This window comes from Paramisgurnus dabryanus, chromosome 15 (assembly GCF_030506205.2).
Source record: "Paramisgurnus dabryanus chromosome 15, PD_genome_1.1, whole genome shotgun sequence".
Taxonomy (NCBI): domain Eukaryota; kingdom Metazoa; phylum Chordata; class Actinopteri; order Cypriniformes; family Cobitidae; genus Paramisgurnus; species Paramisgurnus dabryanus.
The window spans coordinates 309515-322120 of record NC_133351.1 but is presented as its reverse complement, the minus strand read 5'-3'; the positions used below and the strand labels follow the sequence as shown (position 1 = coordinate 322120).

At 39.0% G+C, this 12606-nt stretch overlaps 1 protein-coding gene across 1 annotated transcript; it reads right to left on the bottom strand.

Annotated features, from left to right (window-relative positions):
- Nucleotides 1–412: 412 nt before the first annotated feature.
- gpr39 (G protein-coupled receptor 39) lies at nucleotides 413–11456 on the bottom strand. Its single transcript, XM_065252471.2, has 2 exons — nucleotides 5197–11456; nucleotides 413–4711 (listed from the first exon to the last, which is right to left on the bottom strand). Exons 1-2 carry the CDS (start codon nucleotides 5960–5962, stop codon nucleotides 4179–4181), a joined length of 1299 nt encoding a protein of 432 aa, XP_065108543.1. The 5' UTR covers nucleotides 5963–11456; the 3' UTR covers nucleotides 413–4178.
- Nucleotides 11457–12606: the final 1150 nt, after the last annotated feature.

Here is a 12606-nt window from a genome sequence, read left to right as displayed (position 1 = left end):
CACAAAACGTTTCCTAGCTATTAAAAGAGAGACATACACATATACACCCTACCTAGATGGACTTCTTATAGTTTACTTGGATGACTTCAGTGGTTTTTTGTTAAGTTGTGAGCTCACACACTGAAAAGGTAAAGGCCTGAAACAGAGACTCTAGTTTGTCAACTGGACAAAGAGTGACCGCTGTAATGTGAAGTGTAACAAAACTACCATTTATTAGTTATTGTTTTATGTTTTTCCTCGGGCTCTATAGTGTTTCACAGCGCTGTTACTGTTTGTTTCTCAATACTAAACGATAGAATCACGAACATCCAAATTAAATACGGGTGCAGGATCAAATAAATATATAAGTAACAAAAGAGAAAATCCGCACATTTCGGGTCCGCACATTTCAGGTCTCTACGACCAAGGGTCCGAAACGTCACTCCAATAAATAATGTAAAATGGAGCTTCTTGGTGTGCGGATTTTTCTCTTTTGTTATTTTTGTTTCTCAGTACTACACATCTCCTATTACACTTATTCTGTGCTTGATGAGTTAAACCAGTCGTGTCTCATTCATAGAGACAATTAAGGAGGGGCTAATCGATAACTAATCGAAAACATAGCCCTTTGGTTAGATAGTCAGGCTTGTAACCCAATGACCTCGTGTCACATGACCCACAGGTTGCGACTAAGGAGCCTGTGAGCAAGACACATTTCACCCATTCCTCCGTGTGTGTGTGTGTGTGTGTGTGTGTGGGTGTGTGTGGGTGTGGGTGTGTGTGTGGGTTGGTCTATGTTGGTCTTATGAATAGTGAATAATGACATGTTTATTAATATTATGCTATAAACATGGTTTACGGGGACACAGAGAGTGTCCCCATAAACTGAAACGCTAAAAAACATTATAAATGGTAGTTTTTCATAGATTAAAGACTGGCAACAGGTTTTTGTGACATTGGGGTCAGGGACTGGGGTAGGTAAGGGGAATAGAATATAACAGTTTGGACAGTATAAAATGCATTGCGTCTATGGAGATGTCCCCGTTAACCACATACACCAACATGTGTGTGTGTCTGTGTGTGTTCACTACTCATGAAGATGGGTTATACATGCAGAAGTGACATTTCGGGCCCTATTTTAACGATCTAAGCGCATTGTCTAAAGCGCACAGTGCAACGTCTAAATGGGTGTGTCCGATGCCACTTTTGCTAATTTAACGACGGGAAAAATGGTTTGTGCGCCGAGCGCAGGGTCGAAAAGGGTTGTACATATTTTCCTAATGAGTAATGGGTGTGTTTTGGGCGTAACGTGCAATAAACCAATGAGAGTCTCAGCTCTGATCCCCTTTAAAAGCTAGTTGTGCTGGCTATGTTTAATTCCTATTTAGATGACGGACTTTGTAAACTGAAAAACTAAGCGGAGGAAGATGATCCCCAGTTTAAGATTAATGTTAAATAATTTTGTTGTTTTTCACTTGTATTGAAATTGTTATTTTTTTATTAAAAACTTTAAAACCCGTTTTCTTTTAGTCATGGAAGTAAAAGAGCAGGCTTTTAATTGTTTTAAATGTATGGCTATCCCAATATCATCACAAAATAATTTACAAGTATGTAAGAAAAGGTTTGTACTTTAAAAATATTTGTAACAAACAGGAGATAAAGAATTTACAAACGTGCGGAAAGCCGTTTCAGCACTTGGACAGCGTCCTGAGTTTTTTTAAGCATTACTTAAAAATGTTTCTCATCTCACCATATCCACAGGTACAGAGTCATCATATACAATAAATCCATGAGGTAGCATTTAAAAAAAACATTTAAAAACAGATGCATTTGTTTAAAGCAAAGCATTTATTTACTTACCAGGCTGCAGGTGAAGCAGCTCTTTGCGCCTTCTAACGTCTCATAATTACTCCTCATTTATGTCCAAGAGACTCAATAATAATCTTTTACATTCAATCCTTTAATCTTTCATATTTAAAAGCGTTTTTGTGCTGCTGCGCATTCATGTACCTTGCGATAAGCAAACCCGCGTTGTCCTCCCGTGTATAGGCGCATTTTACTAATGCGCTCTTTAAATAACAAAAAACACTATTGCGCCATTGACTTTAGACTTTAGACCAGGTTTTTGTTGGTCAATGGCGTAGTCTATTTTAGTTGCCTCAAAATAGCAACGCGCCAACAATGCGCCTGAACACACCTCGTTTTCAGACCAGAACGCCCATGGGCGCAAAAGGGGGCGCAAATGCATTTGCTATTTAAACAACGTGGCGCTAAACGTGAAAATGATAATTGCGCAGGGTGGAAACTAGCAAAAGACACTTACGTCGCGCATTGCGCTGCATTGTGCCGGGTGTAAGATAGAGCCTTTCGAGTGTATGTTACCACCATACTTGACAATCACGCCACTTTCACTTTTCACTTGACTGAACATGTAGTGTTGGGGGATCTCCAGGAACTATTGGACTTTATAAGGCACTGATAAACTTTCCACCATGGCTAACGTTAGCATGCTTAGCAGAAATAAAAACATTTCTGTAGATTCATCAGTTGGGGCCAAGCGTGCCGCACAAGCCCTGAAAAGTGAAGCCAAAACGTCTCGATCGCCCCCCCCCAGTGACTGGTCCCAGTTTAGGTCATAAACCCCGCCTCCCCATGCTATTCAATGGGACTTGAGACCAACAAAAAAAATTAATTACACTTCAATTATCTTTTTTCCGAAGCTGGTTTCTGTCATTTACTGTAGTTTTTATCACGCTGATGTAAATTCAAATGTTTGTTTTTAAAATAGGTTTGTGTTTAGTTAGTTATTTAATGATATAAAAACGGTGGTGTCACGTCATGATTGACAGCTGTGATATCGTGTGATATGCGCATTCTACGAGAGCGAGGGCGGGGTTTTGACTTCGCGGCTTCCCTTCCTGCTCACTACTGCGCATGACTGGTCCCGAAATCGCTATTGCGCAGACTCAAGACCCAAGATGTCATCGCCATATCGGGACACTGGCGGCTTCACTTTTCACCAATGGAAGAGAGCGAACAGGCGTCGTCCATCTTTTTTACAGTCTATGGTTGGGGCAGACGTCCTCTCTTCTATTCATTTTAATTTACCTACTTTAATACAGATCCACAAAACTGTTCTTCAGTTCTTGGTAAACTCTTGCTCTCATTCCAGCACTGAATCTGGATCTGCTTTATTAGCATTTCATTTTAATAACTCTCTGTCAGTATTATTAGTCAAATGTGATTTCTGTGTGAGGCACTAAAACTGCTATGAATTTCATGTATTTCAAGATCTAAAATATTTCACTTTTTATTCAAGGTGCACATGCCACACATGATGCGCAACTCTGATGATAATGACATTTACTTAAAGCAACAGGGGGATTAAAAAAAGTATTTAACCAAAACGATGTTTCATTCTTCAATTGGTGTCAATAAATGTATAAGATAAAAAAGATCACATTTAGTTTTTATTACTGCTGCTGACACACAGTACTGTGCAAAAGTCTTAGGCCACCATACCAGAATTAGATTTGTTTTTGCAATGTTATAGTGATCATATATGCAATTATTTCTTAGTCTCTTTAATAGAAAACATCCAGAAAATACAGGAAATGTGTATATAGTATTAAAAACTGTATATGTAAACTGATGTGTCAAGTTTTTAGGGTAAACTCTCCTTCCACTTAAGCAGTAGCTGGAAACTGCAGGATCTCTTAAACCTAAATGAAATTTTAAAGATTTTAACTTCATTCTGCTCAAAAAAGCTCAAGATGTGTTTGGTGCCAAGAGAGGTCACACTAAACACAGACAATGCCTAAAGAAGTTTTAATCTTTTTAATTTTGTGTACATATTTCCTGTATTTTTTGTTTGTATCTTAATAAAATATATTGAAAAATAAATATGGATGGACATTAAACTTCTAAAACAACAAGTCTGGTTGTGGTGGTGGCCTAAGACTTTTGCACAGTACTGTATAACCTGGAGCTGATTGAGCTCTGTTTGTAAACAAAAGTCAGGTGGGGACCCACGGCTGTCACGTGAAGACCAGTGGAGTCGGGTGGAGACCCGAGTTAGTCGAGTGGAGACTCACGGTAGTCATGTGGTCAGGTGGCACTGTGGCAGTGTAATGGTCAGCCAGTTTAGGTACATAGAAAGAGATAAAACATTTATTTTAAATGAGTTAATGTAATTTTCTTCAGACCATGTTTGTCTGTAGTACTGGACCGAGAGTTTGTTCTTCTATCGCAGTCGTTTGATTTGTCTCCTCATTCGTTTGTTCCTCCTGAGGGTGAGATGCGAGCGTCTCTGTGGCAGCAGGATGCTCGGTGATGGGCAGATCAGTTTTAATCTCTCCTGATGATGGAACAGTCGATCCTTCCCCAGCGGCTCTTCTTATACGGTTTAAAGATCTGCGCAGTAGGGGCCGTATCGTGTTATTGGAGCTCCTCGAGGCTTGACTGCTTTCCAGTGTCAGTTTGTTGACATGCTGGAGCGACAGACGGCACAGAAGTGTTTGCCAGAAGGCCGAGCGGAATTGGCGCGATGAGAGATTATACAGCAGCGGGTTCAGCACTGAGCTCAAATAGAAGAAGGTGTCCGCCACTGGATGAAGCTTCACGTAGCTGCTGAGATAGCTCACGGTCCACGAGGACTTGGGCACTGCCGCCGTCATCAGCCGACGGATCTGATTTGGCATCCAGCACAGAAACAAAGCACAGACGATCAGCACTGGAGAAACATGCAGGCATACAGGGAGAAAGAAGGGAATGGTGTCAAAGTCATACTGAACATACTGTCTGCGTTTATGCATTAGGACGGTTATATTACAGCACGTTAAGACAAAGAATTACTTAACACAACACATAAAATGTGATAATATGTAAAGTCTGTAAAGGTTTGTTTGTTTTTGTATTCACACCATTCCAGCATCTTAAGCTACATTCATGCTGAGAACAAGTTGTGGGAGTTGTAAACCCATGCTGACACAGGAAGAACGTACTGTACCAACTCCACACAGAAGACCTCTTGACCCAACTGGGGCTCAAACCAGGGACATTCTTGCTGTAAGGCAACAGTGCTACAAGTCTACAAATCTAAATTAATTGAATTGTTTTCTGATTAACACTTCACACCTTGGCTTTACTGGCCAACACTTTGAAAAGAAACATTTTAGATAACACATGTGATTTCTCCATTACAATACAGTGACATACCCAAGAAGAGGATGCTTGTTTTCCGTGACGCTTTTATCCGGGCACTCTCATGTTTGGGGACGCCCCGCCCAGCTCCATTTGCTGCCACGTCGCTGGGGCCCAACGGGGCCCGAAGCACAAGAATCATTCCTCTGCACATGAAGGCCACTCCACCCAGGACGAGTAGATAAAGAATAAACGCTGTGAAGATGCTGGTGCGATACATGACCCAATGCTCGCTCAGGTTTGTGCAGAACGTCACATTTTGCACCGGTGTACTGTGGATTTCTGTTCCTGTGGCAATAAGCAGCGGCAAAGCGACGAGGGCGGAGCAGAGCCACGCAAAGAGCAGGAGTTTCACCGTACGGCTGCCACTTAAGGCTTTGTAACGAAACGGGTGGCAGATGGCAAGGTAACGCTCAAAACTCAGTGTGACCACGTTCAGTATCGTGGCATAGCTACACGCCTCAAATAAAAAGTTGTAAATCTTGCAGGCAGCGTCACCAGAGGTGGATGTAAACGGAGCCCAGATGGCACTGTGGAGCTCCACGGGCATGCCGATCAACAGCACCAATAAATCGGAGCAGGCCAGGCTCACCATGTGATCGGTGACGTTTTTCTGCAGGTACCCGTTTCTCTGGAGCACCTGTGCCACGTGAATGGTAACGCTGTTTCCCAGAATGCCAAGGATGAGGATGAGGCTGTACAGCACAGTGAGAGAGATCTTCACCGCGTACTTCGGCTCCAGTCTTTTCCAGTCTATCTTTGTTTCCTCGTTGTGCTCCATAATCTCACCCTTTTTGATATCGCTTTTGACTCAGCACTCTCGGCCTTTGACTTAATGACTTTAGTCCTGCTTATCTCACCGCTATCAACATCAGGAATCGTCAAACTGCCTTGGAAAACCACATTTGCTTTTAACTAAAAAATCCTCATGTTTAGTTTCAAACCGAAAGGCCATCATCCAAACACAGCTCTGCTCTCACCTCAACAAATCTCAGTCTTCTACATTTCTCACGAACACGTCGTTGCTCTGTTTGTATGACGGTTTGGCCAGCAGCAGACTTCAGTTCTTCCTCTGCGAGTGGAATTCCAGTTATGTTTGAAAGCTTCGTCTGTACTCTTAGTTAATGATTAGAGTTAAACAAATGAAGCCCAGTTCATGAGAGCTGAACACAACAGGCCCGTACATGGTAGAACCATTAGTCACGTAAACTACCTTTGGAAGGAAGGGGTGTGTCCTGATGGACCTTTATCAGAGCTCTCTCTCTCTCTGTGTATATGCACGCTTACATGATCTCTTACAGCCACAGTAAATTGTTTAGAATGTCTTTACCAGATGTTATGATTGTAAAAGATGAAGTAAAAACTATGAATCTACAGCCATTGATGTTCAACAATGAATAAACTACACTGAGGTCAGAATAAACAGAGCAAAAAAATTTTTTTTTTTGAAAACAAATTTTATTTACTTTCTTGACTAGTCAAAATGCGTTGAACTCCTCACTAGTGAAGAAAGTTTAAAAGAAGTAGTTACTCGTTTGTGTTTATTACAGTTTTCAAATTTTCAGACACACTCATGTGCCATGGACTATTATACAACACATGTAACAAATTAAAAGTACAACATGACACTTTTCCTAACAAATAAATGCTAAAATAAGTGCTAATCAACATTTAACTTCTGGTTGTTTTTGTTTTAAAATTTAGTTTTAGATTAAGAATGAAGATTTGAAAGGAAGTAAAAGCTCAAAATGTCAAAGCACCCATGCACCCGCCAAAGAACTCAAGCCAATAACCACAGATTGGGATGAGGTTAATTGGGATTTCTGTAAAACATGGGAGACTTCTCACATTGCTGCTACTGCTCGTACGCTACACAATCTTGGTGGTGTAGAGCAAAGCTGGGACTATCTGAGGTCTGACGCAACTGAACACCTTGTGTAACAGTTCATACAAAAAATACTGTGGTATGACCCATACATAGATTTAAAAGAAAAAAATAAGATCTTAATAGAAAAGGTTTGAGGAAGGTTCACAATAAAAACACCAACAGAATACAAGAAAGAAATGTATATAATTGGTTTTATTTACCAGTTACTTTGAAGCATTGGTGACATTAAATTGAACAGTCTTAAAAGAAAATTCAATTTTCAAAAAAATGTGATTGTGTTTGTTTACTTTGTCCTCATATCTGCCCAAACAACATTTATTTTTATGTAATCATGCTATAAATATAATTTAATTCTTGCTCAGAATTTCAAGAGGGTTTGACCGAAAAAAAATCTGTTGTCCGATTATAATGACTTTTAATCACCACTGCTTACAATAAATCCTATTGTTTACTAGTCAATCAAATCCATGTAATGTAGTTTATGGAAACAAACAGCATTTGTAACAAGTTAACAGGTTATAAACGTCTGCCTGTTATTGTAGGAAACCTCAGTTCAACACTAATCCAGATAAACACAAGAGTTGTAAAGCAGTTAAGCTGTCACATGTACCTGCATGTAACTATATCAGATTGATATGTTGCTTATTTTCCCATGGTGGATCTGGACACAAAATTAAGGTGAATTTAAGAAAACCTGTCAAGAACTTCCAGGACATATTTGACCATGAAATCAAAAGTAAATGAGACATTTATGGGACCTATGAACATATCACACCTTTTATCTTTATAGCCACCAATTACATTCAAGTCTGCTTGCATACAAATCTGACCCAATGCTGGGTACACACCAAAAGATAATCGGGCTGATCTTGGACCGCTTTCCCCCCCTTCCGATTATGTCCCGATTAGGGCCATGCACAGGGGGTGACCCAGGGGACTAGAGCCACTGCCTTTCTGCCTTCATGGGCTGAGGTGCCCTTCTCATCTCATTGGGGATTGTTGGCACACTTTGTAGATAAAAAAATACAAAAAACAATGTCTTCACAAAAAAGAAGACAGAGTGGAAAGGGAGGCTGCTAAAGGCAGTTCAACATTTCAAACATGGATTCAAAGCTCCAGCAAGCCAGCAGGTAAATCAAATTGAATATTAAGCAGTTTGTTACACTTTAATTCTTGTTATGAAGTATAAAATAATCACGTGTCTTAGTTGCTACTAGTAATGTATAATAATCATATTTTATTAAACCATATTAATAGTACCACCCCGCATAGTTCCCCTTTTTTTGGTTTGTAACACTGCCCCTCAAAATGTCTGTGCACCGCCCTGGACACAATTATCTTGATGGCTCTACAAATCAGTGCCGGCGTGAGCCTCTTGGGGGCCCTAAGCAGAATTTGTTTGGGGGCCCCCTTCCCACTACGCGGAGTCACCTGTGCTTCAAGATTACTGACACAAATGTCACGCTATAATGTTACTGTTAGGGGATTTGCAGGAAGTGACTCAAGCGCAAACGTAGATACAACAAATTAAACTTTAATATACAAAACCAGAAAACAAAAACCCACGATGGGGCAAACAAAACAAAACAAGATATAAACTAATGACAGGTAAAACACTTGTACAAAACTAGACTAACTTTACAAAAACAAAGAACGCTAGGCTAGGCGTTAACTTGACATAAACTCAAAAAAGTGACGAGACCCTTGGAAATGCATGGTCAGAATAAACCAATACTAAAACCATGCATCTCCCACATAAAACATTGTTCTACCAGAACCCTGCCATGCTGATTAGATCTAAATACAAACAAGGATATGGCCAGATCCTGACAGTTACATTATAAATGAATACAGTGAGGTTATGTATTAATACAAAATAAATAATAAAAAACGAATCTTAAATAAAATACTTTATTCTTAAACTTCTGAATACAAACTGTCACAAAACATGAAATAAATAATTAAGTGGTCAACAGAAAACCAACACCAAAACACAACATATATGCTGGTCTTGCTGTTATGCTGTTTTTTCAGCAGGGCAATTCAAAAGTCTCTTAAAATAAAAGATGATCTTTTTCATTTCAGGTCAAACCTGACCCAGCCTGAGTCCATTTACTTTAAACCTTCCTAACAGTTGAAGATGAATGTCTGGGGAAGGTTTTTAGGATAAGCTCTGAAGAGGTACGTCGAACACCACATGTACAAATGATATATAGAGGGTTTTCCGGGTTTCGTCAGTTACTCGGATGCACGGCCATGTTGGAGATTTTAAACAACAGCATGGATTGCATGGTTAAAATAGTATTCAAGACGTAGTCCTACTAATTAATTATGTCGAAACCATAGAAAAAACTTGTGGCAGTTGCTAAATCATACAGAGAAGGACTTGGTAAGCAGGAAAGGGTGCAATATTTTGATAAACTCAAGTTATTAGGCGGTAAAGATCCGTACGTGCTGGCTCTTTGGTCGTGGACTGAGAATGTTGACAACATTCGTGTTTGTTCTTCCCATTTCTTAATTTCTTAACTAACTTTGTAGTGTAATAATAGTATCCATTCATATTGAAATTATGTTACTGTTTGTAAAATACTTGGTTAAAAATCTGATTCTTATTTAATTTCATTATCTTCTTTAATATACAAGATTTTTTTTGTAAAATTTTACTTCTATTAGTTATTCCTTAAATAGCCCTATATTCACGATATCCGGAAAAGAAATACAACTTGTGGGTTGGGAACAGAGGCGATTCTAGGGTGTATGGGGGCCCCAAGCAGAAAAATCCCTGTGTGCAAGAAGTGTCCAAAACTTCTATACAATATCCTTTGCTTAACCCACTATTCTACAGTGCAACAGTTTTTTTTTCGAAAGATACATATATACAAGTGTAATCTTCATCATACCTAACATTATTAACATGTTTGGATGCATAAATGGCATAATGTGTTTGGAAATAATGACAGCAGAGAAATATTTTCTACATTATACAATGATAGCAATGATTAATAACTTATTTTTACAAGAATGTTTTAAGAAACCAGTCATTTTATTAGTAAACTAAATATTAATCTCATATCTGAAAATACAGAACAGTATAACACATACATCTGTTGATTTTCTCAGCAACAATGCAATTCTATAGACTTGACAAGAGGTTTTCCAGAGATTTGTTTGATAATGTTTGAGACCTGACAGGGTGGGGATGTAGTTTGTCTTACCTCCCTTAAACTCATCATCTCTCCTTTCTTCTTCCCTTTCCCTGCTTTGCACAAAACATTTCTGATGTCCATTTCTACAGAAGCCAATAATGATCGAGTCAAAATAAAATTTGCATTGTTATTTAGAAACTTCCTTTAGTCTCGTCATGTTTTCATAACCTAACTCACTCGCGTGGCGTCTTTTGAATGTGGTTGTGCGCGAATGAACGCAAAGACGCGCGCGGACATGAATATGTGCGTGTACGCGTCATTGCGACTGCTTCGCTTTTACAAGCGTAAATTGGTAACTACATTGGTTGCATATAGATACGTTTTTCCCGCGATTGTCTTTGTAAAGGATTGCACTAGTTAACTGCTCAAATTTAAACTTGAGATTTACACCGGGGCACAAAAGATTTACACTTGGGCACGTGCCTGACTGGAGCTGGACCGGACACATTAAACCACATGTGGGTACAGAGGGCTGCTCACTTTAGCGCCTTTTTGAGTTAAATTGTTTTAAATCACTTGAGTGTTAGCATTTGCAAGCCTTTGAAACACGTGCAAATGATAAACTTTTCCTATTTAAATTTGCGTATTAATCTGGCAATCACATGCAAGCCAAACCGTGGGTCGTGATCCGTACGGATCAACTGCGACAGCACGACTGAACGATACAACGTCACCCATTCGCTACGTTCATTTTCGAAACTGGCAAGTTATCCACCTGAGTTGGATTTTGACTGGGCTAAGCCAATGTCAATCAACATTCCATCCAATCGGAATTTTGATATGCAGTCATGTTGAGTGTCTATGTTCATCTACCGGGTGTAGCTGGCCATCTGAGAAACAAACTCGGGGGCCCTCTAGTGGCTCGGGGCTCCAAGCAGTTGCCTGCCTTGCCTGTTGACAAGGTGCGCCTCTGGTTGGGAAGAACAAACACGAATGTTGTCAACATTCTTGCCCTGGAAATCCTGGTTCAGTTTGGCCAACCACAAGCACCTTCTTTCCTCTGACAGTTTTTTGCACTCTTCTACATAGGGTGGCCATTCGTGCCAGTTCCGGCGGACACGTCCCGAACAGGTTTTCGGGTGCGTTCTCCGGAAGTCGCGTTGCTCGACCACATACGTCATCGAGGTTCTCACATTTCAGTTAAAATACATTAGAAAATTAAGATTTATTTCTTTTAAGACATACAATCACACTGAAAAAATGATTAATTCAATTTACTCAATTTTTTTAAGGTAAGTGGTTGCAATCAATTTATTTATGCTACATTTAAACAAACAAAATTAGAAAAGCAAAACAAAACAAAAATCTTTTGTTTAAATGTAGCTTAAATAAATTGATTGCAACCACTTACCATTAAAAAATTGAGTAAATTTAATGAATTATTTTTTTCAGTGCATTGTAGTTTCATTCTTAGCTTGAAATGTAACGGTTGCTTTTCTGAAATTAAACCCAAAATATTAAACCTTGATGACGTATGCAGCCGACCAACGCGACATCCGGAGAACGAACCCGAAAACATGTTCGGGACGTGTCCGGCGGAACTGGCACGAATGGCCACCCTACTTCTACATGATTTGTTATAACTTTTGGCAGTCTTTTTTCTGACTTGTTAATGCTAATTCTTCATGTTATCTATATTTTATGGTATTATTACAAAATTTGTACATGTGATGCAATGTACACCATAGCTTAAATTTTGTATATGTTTAGAATTTCTATGATTAATATAGCTCTCACATTTGATGCTAATTGGCAAAAAGACTCAATTAGTGATTATTATATGCTATTGATTATATATTAGTTTTTATTTGCATTTTTTAATATTCATATTTTAAATATAACGATTTGAATGACAGTCCTCCAGAAAATATTATTTTATAATAAGTATCTGATATAGATATTTGATTAATAGCACTGTTAAAGTAATGTTAAGATATTTTTATGGTTAGTACTACTAATATACATCCTATTGACATTTCCATACACCGGGCGGCTTCTTTAATAGCCTGGGATATCACAGTCTGATTGTTTTGCAGTTTGAAGTGCTGATGTATTTTGTTATAATACCATATAGCCAATATATTTCATGTAGCCTAGTGTGTGTGTGTGTGTGTACCATGTGTACCTAACTGTGCTAAAATGTAAAATTGTGAGTTTAGGCCGGGTCAGGATCTGATACTTTTAGGGTACTGTGAGTGCATCTCTCTCTCTCTCTCTCTCTCTCTCTCTCTCTCAATTCAATTCAATTCAATTTAAAGAACTTTATTGGCATGATTGTGTCACTTACAATATTGCCAAAGCATTATACATAATACAAGAAACATACAATAA

Bases quoted from the DNA above. Each gene is read 5' to 3' on its own strand.
- gpr39 (XM_065252471.2), bottom strand. From the start codon at position 5,962: ATGGAGCACAACGAGGAAACAAAGATAGACTGGAAAAGACTGGAGCCG. The intron at 4,712-5,196 runs GTATGTCACTGT...ATGTTTCTCCAG, and splicing joins AACAAGCATCCTCTTCTTGG to TGCTGATCGTCTGTGCTTTG.